Raw genomic sequence first — 14,233 nt, forward strand, 5'->3', positions numbered from 1 at the left:
TCTTCCCTGCCAATACCTACTTCCTGGATAATTTTACTTATTCTTTAAAATGCAGTTGAGACATTGCATCTTCCAAGAAGTCTTCTCTGTCCTCCCTGTCCCCACAGTTCCCAGATTGTCTTCTTTCTGGAACTTACCATATTGTTGTATTTAAATCATTTTTGTGCGTTTGTCTCACCGGTAGACTGTGAACTCCACGAGGGCAGGTCAAATAGATCTGGTCATCTTGGTTCACTATGATGGTAATAAAGATTTGTTGAACTTACAAGATTCAGTGTGGAGTCAAGCTCTTTATAATAAAAACTTTCTAAATTAATTACTCCAGGGAACATCTGGCCGAGGACTATTTTTGTGCACCAGATTTACCTGGTCTTGTGAGAATGTTTAACAGTCCTGTGATAGAATTGTTGATGACAAAGTGGGAAATCCTGGCTTCTGTCTTGCATTAACCATGCCGTTGCTTCCCTCTAGGTCAGAGGAAAGTGTTTGACCTTCCATTTGGAAGCTGCCTCTTTCGCAGTGATGTTTATGACAACGGATCTTCATTTCTCTATGATAACTGCACTGCATGCACCTGCCGGGTAAGGTGGTTCTGAGGGGCTATGATCCGACAATGATTGCACTGGGGACGTTACTGTTAACTTTATAGCCAAACATAATGATCTGTCATTTATTGGAAGGAGGCATTATTAATGCCATTTTACTACTTGAAATCATGCTTAAGGTTGTAAGGACGTTCAAACATAGGACCCAGATTACAGTTCACTGTTACCTTCCCAGGACCTACAAGTTAGCTTCTGGAGGTGAGAACTAAAGTCTGAGGGACTGTCCTAAGGTATTTTCTAAAATCAGACACAGAGTGTCTCTGGCAGCATTCTCTGGTTCTAACTATCCGAGATGAGTTCCTTAACATACCACATAATAAAAATGACTTTAATCACATTCAAGAGAAAAGAAAGACAAGGATTTACAGTTCATCACAAAGATAAACCTGGTAGTTTGAGAGGGGAGTATTTATGTGTTGTTCATTGTACCATTTCTTACTTGAAAAGTAAGAAAAGCATTGCTTGCTTTTTTCAAAAGGCAACCAGAGGCCTAATGACTGGTAAAGAAAGAATTCCGCAGCTCCAGAATTTTAAAGGAATACACGGCCCACATTCATTGACTGTGCTTATACAGTGATTTTTTTTTTAAACCAAGAAGAGAACCATCTTAATGGAAGATTTTAGAATCATTCATTAGTGAGTTAATGCAAACATCTGTGTGACATGAATTTAGAAGAATACATTTTGGCGGTGATGGTTGTTGTTTTGTCTTTAATAGCTAAAGGGCTAGAGAGGGAAGGAAGAGAGTTTTGCTCAATGTCAGCTCTGAGTCAGTAGTTGGGATTGGAGTTCAGAAGTTCCTGATTACTTGAGGCATGCTTTGTTAAGTAGCATGCACTACTTCAGGGAAGTGGCCGAGTAGGGGCTGAACTGTCTGTTCCCTGGCACTGAACACTGAGTATTTCCTAAGCCTGAGAATACTTTCCTGAGACTCCTTCCTCTCTTCCATGGTTTATATTTTCCTATGCTAAACCTATAGCCACTCCTTCTGTTTGCCTTGGCCTTCATCCTCATGACTTCTCTTCCTCTCCAGGAATTTCACAGGTTATAGCTTCCTCTTGAGGATGCTAAACCTTTGATGAAACACATCACATCCCCAAGTTCTCTTGATTGCAGGAAAGCCAGACGTCCCACGAATGGGAATTTGTTATGCTTGCACTGCTCTGGGTCTCATGGATTCTTTGAGAGGAGATCAGACAGTATTTCTCAGTGCTGAAAAGAAGTGTAATTAATACTGTTCCTTCAAGAGATTTGTGTGTGTGTGTGTGTGTGTGTGTGTGTGTGTGTGTGAGAGAGAGAGAGAGAGAGAGAGAGAGAGAATGAGAGAATGAGTTCACAGTCATCTTTGGGAAATTGGATGTTTCAAGAATCAGGCTTCAATCATTTTGGATAATCATTATTATTTTCTATCTGCTTGGAGCTTCCCTCTCCAGCATCTCCACCCAGTGCCATGACAGGTGCAGGAAATTATTTCATAGTACTCTGAACACAGAGTCTTTATGGCAGTGATTTATTTTTAAAACCAATTTTTAAAACACAGAATCTTTGTGCCTTCATATTTGATGATTCCTCTACCTTGAGCGACCTCATCTTCTTTCAATTTGAATAGCAAACTCCTCTTCATGAACAACAGCCTCTCTCAGATGTTAGCTCCTCCCCTAGTGACTGACTAGGGGACTCACATAAGTAGGTAATTGTCCCTCTTTTCTGCTACCTCTATACCTTTACTAGTTCTGTTAATGACATTATATTGCAATTTAATAGTTCACATGGTTCTCTCTCCTTTTGCCCTGTGAGCTCCTTGTAGACAGAAGCACATCTATCCATCTCAATATTCTCATTGCTTAAACTAGTGCCAGGCATATGATCTAATGGGTGGGGGGTGTGTGTGTGTGTGTGTGTGTGTGTGTGTAATGAAAGCTGGGGAGTCTACCATGAAATATGCATTACTTGAGAGCTAGTATGTGTCCTTGTTTTTCAAACTAGAAATCAATACGTGCAGTTTGGCAAAGGACTTTTTTTTCCCCCAATTAATGAGTTGACCTATAATAATTTCTATGTGCCAGAAACTGTGCCAAGTACTTTAAATATTTCATTTAAGCTGCACAATAAACCTGAGAAGTAGGTTTTTGAAGATGAGGAATCTGGGGCTCACGGAGATGGATTTGCACAAGATAACATACCTAATGGATGAACTGGCATTCCCCCCTGGTCTTGTCCAATGCTGAGTCCTATCCATTATCTGATGTGGTAGAACCTTAAAAATAAAAGACAACCAATGCCATTTTCTTAAAAGGATCATCACATTGTTATATTAATCTTAGATGGATAAGTCAGTAGGAGTATAGGAGATAATACCAGAAGTACCTGTTGAAGTCATAGGATTAACATAGAAGCTGCAGAAGTTACATACGTTGATTTATACAACCTGTTTGAATGAGTTATCTCTCAATACTAACTAAGGAGAGGGCTTGGTCTCATTTCCCTATCATTGGTCTGATACTAATTCCACACTGTGAAGGGATTGTCCATCTACCAGGGACACTGCCTTCCTCCCTCCCTGCCTGCCACCAAGTCTCATAAATATTTTGCTCTTAACATTCATTGTAGCTGATAACCTACTCCAGTGAAATTGCATCTTGTTGGATGGGGAACTAGAAGAGTTTACTTTTCTTAAACTGCTCTGAACTTTTCTTCAACATGTTGTTCAATGAATTGGCGGGCACAATTTAGTTGGCTAGAAATCAAGCCATACCTCTTAAAGTTACAGATATAAACTCATCATTTTCAGAGGTTAAGCGACCTGGTTAAGATTACATATTTAAAAAAAAAAAGATTACATATTTTATAGAAGAGTCTAGAATGGTCAGTTTTGGCATAGCTCATTCAATTCTTCTGTGGACATGGAACACACTAAGGAATTTTATCTTGAGGAGGAACATTAGCTCTTAATTTTTGCTATTTGATTGGATATCATGCCTTTCTGCTAAACTCCTCAAAGGTGGCAAATGCCCTCGAGGAGACCCAAGAGAGTCATGTTAATGAAAAGCATGCAAGAGGAAAAGGGCAGGAAGAGGGAAACTGGTTGGCCCATAGTGAGTTGGACCTTCTTGCCACACGCTGGCCAGAGTGGAATCATCAGCTTCTTGAACGTTAAATTATAAACACTTGGAAAGTAGTGAGGGTATGTCAGACTATTCATAGCTTCTTCACCTTCTCATCCGGATGTTTAGTCAGCAAATAACATTTTGAAGTAGATGAAAGATTTATTACAACAAGTTAAAATATGATTTCTTCAGAATATGTTTTCTTTTTGGGGGGAAGGGGAGGTGAAGAGAATCAAGTAGTCTTTATGCTCAGGGCAGAGCCTGACATGGGGCTCGAACTCACAAACTGTGAGATCATGACCTGAGCCAAAATCAAGAGTTAGTCACTTAACCAACTGAGCCATGCAGGTGCCCCCAGAATATGTTTTAAAGCGGTTAGTTGTGGATTGTTAAAGGAAGGCCAGGTAAGATGGTTGGTAGAGATGGAAATCATTTTTAATTTCTGGTTTGCCTTTGGGTCCCCAGGACTCTACTGTAGTATGTAAGAAGAAATGCTCCCACCCTGGTGGCTGCGTCAGAGGGGAGGAGACGTGTTGTGAAGAGTGCCTCCTGCGAGTGCCTCCAGAAGATGTCAAAGTGTGCAAGTTTGGCAACAAGGTTTTCCGGGTATGTCACAAGCCAAGCTCATGGGAACTATTGTACTATACTGAAATGTAAAAAGCTCCAGATAAAAGGCAGACTGGAGTATTCCATATTTTGTAGACACATATGGTGTGTGTGTGTGTGTGTGTGTGTGTGTGTGTGTGTGTGTGTCTATGCGTGCACAAATGTAATTATTTATATGGCAATATATATATACATATTTTTAAAATCAAGTATACATGGGGCAGAGAAGCAACTGTTTGAAAAAATGGTTTTCTTCAGCTTTATTTTTGCTTTACGAAGTGTTTTAAGCCTGTAAAACATTATTGCCTTTTCCAAATGTGGTCATCCAGTGATGGGGATTGAGCTGAAGATACCCCTCCACCCCCACCCACCTCTGGATGGTACTCTTATGGGAGCCCAAATGCTGAGGACACCTCATTCAGTCAGAGATGCTCAGTGTCCCTTTCCAAGATCCTGATGGTCCTATAGCTTAATACTTTTGGAACTTTTTACAAAGCTGCTTTTTCAAAGAGATTTTATCACTTGGAAGATATTCGGGTGAGGATGTTCATGCTGGCACAGCCATTGAGCAAAGGTGAGAGAGCCTTGCCCCAACTGACCTAGCACGGTTGTCTCCTGACCATCTGCTACTTATCAAATACTACCCGTAGTTTTCTGACAGCATAGCTGTGCAGTGACCATGTAAACGTCAGGATGAAGATTGTTATCTTTGTCCAAACTGCTTTCCATTTAGTTTTTTGGGTGGAGGGAGTCTTTCTGTACCTGAGGTATCATCTCAGGACATTCTTGAGACTGGGACCCTCAGAATCAAGTCAGATGTGGGAGATCCTCATGTTGTACTTGGCCAGATTTTCTTTTGCATTGATAGAGTTGGAAGGAGAGTCTTGATTCTTATGGAATCAGTAAGAAGACATGATGTGTCATGCCCAAAAGAAGGGGGTCACATGTGTGTTGTATTTACACCAGGCTTTCAGAGCCACTCATGTATCCTTTTTACATAAAGTCATTCTTGTGTTTCCAGAGCACCTGGATGCAATAGACCCCCTCTCACGATGGTATTGTGTGCAAAGTGCTTTCAAGGCTACTGTACAAAGGTTCCTTTATGTGATGAAGCCTAAAATAATTTACAGAGAGTCATCTTTGAAACGCCAAATCCTAGAAATGTGCACACAGAGAATTTGGACTCGTCAGATGCCCTTTAGGACAGATTCAGTTAGGTCTTTGTTTCTCGAGAAATAAAAGGTTCTAATAGTCCTTAAATAGCTTCAAAATGTGTGAAGGAAAAGGAAGAGGAGTCATCATCAAAATCTGAGATAGTTCCTCTGTTTTTAACAAATTTTTCTGCTTATATCTACAAACTCAGGAAGGAATCTTTGTTTTGTTTTCACATCCAACCCTTGTGCCTGTAATCTACTCTTGCATAAGCTAGGATGCACATCCCTGTGTGTTCTCCAGAGATACAGGGCTTCTTGTGGCTGGGTATTTGGCAACTGCATATTATAGATTCAATGAGCCAAAAATATTCCTCAAACAGCCCTTTGTGGGCTAGGAAATGTGTCCCAAGGTGCTATCTAGCTTTTGGGGAGGAAAGTATCAGACAGGCAGGGGCATGGTATTCAGAGTATTCCATCTGGGCTCCACATATTTGGATGGCTTGCTGATCAAGTGTCTGCCTGGGCAATGAGAGTCCTGTGAATTAGCCTCTGTTCTTTGAATGGATCATACCCTGTGTGGTCCAGAACCATGTCACATGTGGGAATAAATTCACCACCTTTGTACATCTCAACTGCTGCTGCCTGGAATAGCTTCAACATTTCAGGTCTATCACACAGGAACATTAGACCTTTGCTACTGCATCATGTTCAACTCATGCTTGTCTTCCAGGGTGAAGCTAAGTAAACAGTGTAGGAGGAGCACGATGCAAATATGGTTTGGTTAGATGCATAAGAATTCTTTTTATATCCTGGAGGGGGAACACACATACACACACACACACACACACACACACACACACACACACCTACACACACCTTCAAATTGGGTAGGTGTAGATAGACACCTCAGAGTAATTTAGTCTGATGATGGATCTCTCACTCAGAGTAAGAAATGCTCTCCTTGGCAGAGAAATCCCAGCCTGTTGGATTAGCTCCCATCAGCCTCCAGCTGATAGCAGAATCTTGTGCTCTCTCCCATAGGATGGAGAGATGTGGTCCTCTGTTAATTGCACCATCTGTGCTTGTGTGAAAGGCAAGACAGAGTGTCGAAAGAAGCAGTGCGTTCCCATCAGCAGCTGCCCGCAGGTATGTCTGGAATGCAGGTTGACTTTTTCTTTACCTTCAGGTCTTGGGAAACGTCCTACCTGTGGCATGGCCACATGCCGTCTTCTGAACACAGAATCTAGATTTCCTGATACTTCTGGGTCCCCCAATAGCCACAAACCCCCTTTGCAAATTTCTCTCCTTCTTTTTTGCACTTCCCACCCAAATTCTAGCCTTGTAGGAAGATAGCTCCTACCTTATACTTGACCCAAGTCTCCTATTTCTCATTGACTTCTCCCACTTCTTTGTTTTAATGTCTCCAACTCCTGTTAGATCTGCTCTCTTGATCCTTTTGCAGGGTTTTCTGTTGAACACCATATTTTTCTCTTTTCTTTTTCCTCTTCTCAAATCAGAGATTTCTTCCCTTCGCCATTCAAAGTGTATGTAGTTGTTTATTAATAAACTCCCCAAGGGGTTTCTCTGGCCTAGCAGCACCCCCGACCCCTTTACTGATGTTTTCCCTCTCTGACCCTGGCCTCCACTGTAGCCCAAAATGGAAATAGTGCCCCTATGGAAATATCTCTTTTCAGAAACCCACAGTTCCAGCATGCTGAATAAAGCAATCATTATCTTCTACGGCTTGAGCTTCATTGAGTTCACCTCGGCAACTTGAAACCTTTCAAGGTTTTATGCATTTTGGGAAAATGTCAAACCTATTCAATACCTTCCAGTGAATGAAAAAAATATATCCATATATTCGGGACATGTCCTCCCTTCTCTGTTATAGACAGCTTTTAATTTTATTCACATCTGTTATTATTATAAACAAAAAGTTGCTGTTTTTACTTGAGTGCCAAATGAGGCACAAAAAAACAACAGCTGTTGCTATTGCACAACTGAATGAAGGGGGGAGAGAAAAAAAGGGGGGAAAAACCCTAATTAGTCTTGCTTTAAAAAGCCTCAGACATAAAACTGAAAATCTCCCATAAAAGAAAAAAAAAGGGAGATACAATAAGTAGACTTGAACATGGTCTGCTTATAAATATTCATTGGGAAAAATGGGATCACATCATTTATGCCAGTCCTTGGGGAACCCTCACTGCTAATGAACTCCTGCAGCACATGTTGGTAATAATGGGCTTCCTTATTCTACAAGACAAAAACAGGATGCTGTGCCAACCTGGTGGCTCAAGTAACTAGCCCCAACAGGCAATGGTGGAGTTTCCAGCTTTACTTGAGTCCTGCCACTTGTGGCAGGGTTGATGGGTTTCATTGTCCTCTTGCTGTGGGGAGGTCAGCGTTCTTTATGTCCGTGGCATCTTGTTAGCATCTCCTCTGTGGGGGCCTCATTTGAGCCAGGAGCATCCAGCTCTCCAAGTGCAGACCTTTCCTCCCCCTCCTGGTCTTGTCAAAGCTTGTCTGGGCCTGGCTCCTGCCCCAGGGGCCACCTTTCTGCTTCTAGGCATCTTTCCAGCCTTTCCTCCGGTTTACACTTTCCCTCCTCAGGGGCCAGCATAGGACTTTGGAAGATAACTTAGTTCTACCATGGAAACCCTGTTAAATGCTTATTTCCCCTCCCTTGCATTGCCTGGGGAAATTTAAATTTTTTTTTTTTTTTTTAAAGAAGCAGACTATATTCCCTGCTCTGTTCTTCCTGGCTACTGCTCCTCTTTTTTTTTTCCAGAAGTGTGGGTGCCTTGTTGAAGAGTTTTATGGTTGGACTTCCTGTCCATCCTCCCCTGAAGCCCTCCCCGGAGGCAAAGGAGTGCCTTTTGTGAGAAGGCCTGTAGGGGGTTCCAGTGAGGACGGGTCATTATAACACTTCCATCTCATCATCACTGATGCATACTGAGACTTTCTGTATAGTCACAGGACATTACTCTGTTAATGTTGAGACCACCCCTCTGAGTTGAGTGCTGTTACTAGACCCTTCTTACCAGTGAGGTCACATGTCCAGAGTTTTACATCATATAACTTGGGGACCTAGACTTCATAGCTTGTGCTTGATTTATTCCTTATATGATTCAGTGAGATTACCAGCCGCACCCAGTTCCAGGAGAAAGGAGATGGCAGTTTCTGCCAAGGTGCCGATGTGGGGGTTCATATAGTCACCCTAGGGCCTTGGTTCAAATTGTTCTGTACTCCCTCGAGGCCACTACTCCAGGGGGAGCCAACCTCATTGATTTTGGCTAGAGCAGACCTCATTTGATCTTGTCCTCAGCTTCTTTCAGTCACAAGAAACTAAAAGGGGCCTCTGTGCCAAATAGAAATGAATAGAGCTTTAGGCAATGAAAATAGGTCCTAATGCCCCAAACCAAGGGAGAGCTGAGTGAGCTGAGAGACTAAGTTTTAAGTCGCAAAGTTGTCATAGCTTTTAATGTACCATTTTAGGCCTGGCTCTGCTGCAAAAATGAATCAGATGATGTTCTAGTTCCTCAATTATCAACCAGCATTTTTTAAGTCAGTATGATTTTTTTTTTTGAGTACCTAAATCTATTCTATATGCAATTGATCAGTAGTGGCAATTGACCACATTTCTTTTTGTCTCTGAGCTTCATTGAGTCAGAGATAAGACAATGCCATTTTCTGATGTCGGCCCTGAGAGTATGTTTCCTTTTTTTAACGTCATGCATTAAAAAAAATGAGAAAGAACGGAATATAGGAGATTACATTGTATTTCCAGAAAGGTAATGGAAAATTACTCAGCATTTCAAAACCCTCAGCTTCATTGGCTTTGACTGGGTAACAGTGACTTAACATGGATAGCATACCACTGTATGAAAGAAGAAATCCTGAATGAATTTGATCTGCAGCACAGATATTGTCCATATCCATAGGCCTGTGCTTGGGTTATGATGTATTGTTTGGGCCCCTCCAACAAGCAAAGACAGAATGAAGGCCTTACATGGATCGAGAGGTTGATAGACGATTCTCATTTTTATGTGTGTGCTTGGTCTCTAGAGGGCTAGTCTGGATATAAGTGAAAAGGTGTAATCCAGACTGTCTGCATCTTCCCTCCATGTGAAAAAAATCACACCAGTGAGTCCTTTAGATATTGTATTTCTCAGAGGATAAGAGCAAGAAAGCTTCCTGAATGACTTTGCCTGGCATTAGAACCTGATACTTCTAAGTTCATTTTCACTATCATCATCACCATCTGAGCATTGAGTTCAAATATAGCTCGGACTGATTTCATTAGTTGAACTGGTATTTTAAAAAGTTTTGTCTTCAGCGTGCCCTGTTTCTTAACATTAAGCTCTTGTGTTTTTTGTTTTTTTCCTCTTGATTAGGGTAAAATTCTCAACAGGAAAGGATGCTGTCCTATTTGCACTGAAAGTAAGTTTATTCCTTTGGAAATTGCTATTAATATTTGCTTCACCTTTTATAATTCAGCAAGAAAAATGGTGGTATAAGTTTTTGCACATTTTGTGTCTCTAGGTATGGGATGGGGTCATCCCACTTTTCTACAGACTTTAAATCAGTTGGAATCCTCTCTCAGAAGCACCACTGAGATAGTTCCATTAGAGTTTGTTGCTAATAGAAATTTAGAAGTTAAATGGTCTGATGAGGTTTTTTTAAAGAAGGACCACATAACTTAATATGCATTTTAAATAATAGCATCTGCAGTCATAGCAGTTAAGATGATATCCAGTAAAACAAACAATATACATAATCTAGGAGGGATTTTCCTTGTATCATTATAAAGCCAAACAGCCACACTTATTTCCCCCTCTCCAACCCCACCCTCTTTACCATTTCACCTTGGCACGTTTGGTGTTGCTATTGGCAGAGTTAAACAAGAGGTCTTTAGAGTGGCAATGGTTTGGCCATCCTGTTATTTTTTTTAATGTTTATTTATTTATTTTGAGAGAGAGAGAGACAGAGGGAGAGACAGAGTGCACGCTTGTGTAAGCAGGGGAGGGGCAGAGAGAAGGAGAAAACAGACTAGTGTTTCTCTCCTCTGCCAGCATGGAGCCCAACATAGGGCTTGATCCCATAAACCGTGAGATCGTGACCTGCACTAAAATTAAGAGTCAGCTGCTTAATTGACTGAGCCACCCAGGCACCCCAATCCTGTTCTTTTTAACTGAGTTCTTGAAGGTTCTCTCCCCAAAATGGCTTATTCTGAAAGCTGACTGAGACTGCACTGCTAATCACTCAGAGCATAGCAACAAGTTCAGTGTTATCCCCACATGTAGACATATGACTAGCAAATTGCCATTTTAGTCCTCTTCAAATTCATATGGCGCTGAGACAGCTTGCACTTTATCTATTTATTTATTTGTTTATTTATTTATTTATTTTAGCTTCGTGTGTGCAGCTTTATAATTCAACATCTGAATACACTACAAAGTAATTACCACGAGTCTAGTTATCATCCATCACCACAGAATTGACCTTCTTCATCCATTTCATACACATACCTTTCCCCCATCACCTTCCCCTCTGGTAACCACTAGTCTGTTCTCTGTATCTCTGAGGTTTTTAAAAATTTTATTTGTTTCTTTGCTTTCGATTATACATATGAGTGAAATCACGTGGTATTTATCTTTCTTCATCTGACTTATTTCACTTAGCATAATACCCCCAAGGTCCATCTGTGTTGTCACAAGTGCAAGATTTCATTCTTTTTGATGGCTGAATGATATTCCATTATAGAAATATACCACATCTCCTTTATCCATTCATGTATTAGTAGACACTTAGATTGTTTGCATATCTTGGCTGTTGTAAATAATGCTGCAATGAACATAGAGGTGCAGATATATTTTCAAATTAGCATTTTTGTATTCTTCAGAAAAATACCCAGATGTGGAATAGCTGGGTCATATAGCAGAATTTTCTGAAGAATCTCTATACTATTTTCCACACTGGTTACACCAATTTACACTCCCACAAACAGTGTACGAGGATTGTTTTTTCTCCACATCCTCTCTAACACTTGTTATTTCTTGTCTTTTTGATAATTGCCACTCTAGCAGCTGTTAGGTGATATCTCATTGTGGTTTTGATTTTCATTTCCATAACAATTAGTGATGTTGAACATCTTTTCAAGTGCCTGTTGGCCATCTGGATGTCTTCTTTGGAGAAACGTCTATTCAGAGCGTTTGCCCATTTTTTAAATTGGGTTTTTGTTTTTTCATTGTTGAGTTATATGAGTTCCTAATATAGTTTGAATATTAATCCTTTATCAGCTCTATGGTATGCAAATATCTTCTATCATTCAGTAAGTTGTCTTTTCATTTTGAAGATGGTTTTCTTTATTGTGCAGAAGCTTTTTAGTTTGATGTAGTCCCACTTGTTTATTTTTGCTTCTGTTTACCTTGCTTTTGGAGTCAGATTCACAAAGACGTCCCTAAGACATGTCAAGGAGTTTATTGCCTGTGTTTTCTTCTAGGAATTCTGAGGTTTCAGGTTCTACATTGAAATCTTTAAACCCAGTTGAGTTAATTTTTTTTTTTTATTATGTGAAATTTATTGTCCAATTAGTTTCCATACAACATCCAGTGCTCATCCCAAACGATGCCCTCTTCAATGCCCATCACCTACCCTCTCCTCCCTCCCACCCCCCATCAACCCTCAGTTTGTTCTCAGTTTTTAAGAGTCTCTTATGCTTTGGCTCTCTCCCACTCTAACCTCATTTTTTTTCCCTTCCCCTACCCCATGGGTTTCTGTTAAGTTTCTCAGGATCCACATAAGGGTGAAAACATATGGTATCCGTCTTTCTCTATATGGCTTATTTCACTTAGCATAACACCCAGTTGAGTTAATTTTTGTGTATAGTAAAGATAGAGGTCTAGTTTCATTCTTTTGCATGTAGCTGTTTGGTTTTCCTATAGTCATTTATTGAAGAGATTGTCCTTTCTCCATCTTATGTTCTTGGCTCCTCTGTCATACATTAATTGTCCATTTATGTATAGGTTTGTTTCTGGGCCCTCAGTCCTACTCCATTGATCTGCATGTCTGTTTTTTTACCAAAAAAATATGATTACTATAGCTTTGTAGTATAGTTTGAAATCAGGGAGTGTGATACCTGCAGTTTTGTTTTTCTTTCTCAAGATTGCTTTGGCTATTTGGGGTCTTTTGTGGTTCCATACAAATTTTAGTATGATTTGTTCTAGATGTGTAAGACACGCATTTTGATAGGGATTGCATTAAATCTGTAGATTGCCTCAAGTAGTATGGGCATTTTAACAATATAAATTCTTCTAATCCATGAATATGAATTATCTTTCCCTTTATTTGTGTCTCCTTCAATTTCTTTCATCAGTGTCTTATAGTTTTCAGTGTACAGGTCTTTCATTTCCTTGGTTAAATTTATTTCTGGATATTTTATTCTTTTTGATGCAATTGTGAGTGAAAAATTTTAAAAAATTCTCTTTGTGATGTTTTGTTATTAGTGTGCAGAAATGCCCAGATTTCTGAATACTGAGTTTGTACCCTGAAAGTTTACTTCATTCATTCATTAGTTCTAATTTTTTTTGGTGGATTCTTTACGGTTTCCTCTATATAGTATCATGTCATCTGCAAATAATGATAGTTTTTCTCTTTCCTTTCTGGTTTGGATGATTTTTATTTCTTTTTCTGGCCTAATTGCTTTGGGTAGTCCTTCCAGTACTATGTGGTGAGAGGGGCATTCTTATCTGGTTCCTGATCTTAGAGGAAAAGCTTTTAGCTTTTCATGGTTGAGTATGATGCTAGCTGTAAGATTGTCATATATGACTTAATGTTGAGGTATATTCCCTCTATATACACTTTGCTGAGAGTTTTTATCATAAATGGATGTTGACTTTTGTCAAATGATTTTTTTGCATCTATTGAGATTATATTATTTTTATCCTTCATTTTGTTAATGTGATGTATCACATTGATTGATTTGTGGTTGTTGAATACATCCTTGCATCCCTGGAATAAATCCTACTTGGTTGTGTATATGATCCTTTTAATGTGTTTTTGGATTTGATTTGACGATGTTTTGTTGAGGATTTTTGCATCTATGTTTATCAAGGATATTGGCCTGTAATTTCCTTTTGGGTGGTGTCCTTATCTAGTTTTGGTATCAGGGTAATGGTAGCCTTAAAAATGTGTTTGGAAGCTTTTCCTCCTCTTCAATTTTTTAGAAAATTTTGAGAAGAATAGGTATTGAATCTTCGAACGTTTGGTAGAATTCACCAATGAAGCTCTCTGGTCCTGAATTTTTGTTTTGGGGGAGATTTTTGATTATTGTTTCAATTTCCTTACAAAAAATTCATCTATTCAGAATTTATATTTCTTCATGTTTTAGTCTTAGAGGATTGTATGTTTCTAGGAATTTATCCATTTCTTCTAGGATATTCAGCTTGTTGTCATATAATTGTTGATAGTAGTTTCCTATCATCCTTTATATTTCTCTGAGGTCAATTTTAACTTTTCCACTTTCATTTATGATCTTATTTCTTTGAGTCTCTTTTCTTTTTTTTCTTGGCTCGTTTAGCTAAGGGTTTGTCAATTTTATTTATTTTTTCAAAGAACCAGCTCTTAGTTTCATTGTTCTTTTTAATTGTCTTTTTAGTCTTGATTTCATTTATTTCCACTGTGATCATTATTATTTCCTTCCTTCTACTAGTTTTGGGCTTTGTCCTTTTTTTCAGTTCCTTTAGTTATAAAATTAGATTGT

General features: G+C 39.4%; 1 protein-coding gene across 3 annotated transcripts in view; it reads left to right on the forward strand.

The window, feature by feature from the left end:
• Positions 1-14,233, forward strand: part of BMPER (BMP binding endothelial regulator) — a 246,746-nt gene that overhangs the window by 137,047 nt on the left and 95,466 nt on the right. For all 3 annotated transcript variants that reach the window (XM_060632862.3, XM_060632865.3, XM_060632863.3), the window contains 4 exons: positions 472-581; positions 4,178-4,318; positions 6,514-6,618; positions 9,867-9,912. In XM_060632862.3, the coding sequence (XP_060488845.2) occupies positions 472-581; positions 4,178-4,318; positions 6,514-6,618; positions 9,867-9,912 (402 nt within the window). The remainder of the gene's footprint in view (positions 1-471; positions 582-4,177; positions 4,319-6,513; positions 6,619-9,866; positions 9,913-14,233) is intronic.

The sequence above is a fragment of the Panthera onca genome, chromosome A2 (genome assembly GCF_046562875.1).
Source record: "Panthera onca isolate mPanOnc1 chromosome A2, mPanOnc1 haplotype 2, whole genome shotgun sequence".
Classification (NCBI taxonomy): domain Eukaryota; kingdom Metazoa; phylum Chordata; class Mammalia; order Carnivora; family Felidae; genus Panthera; species Panthera onca.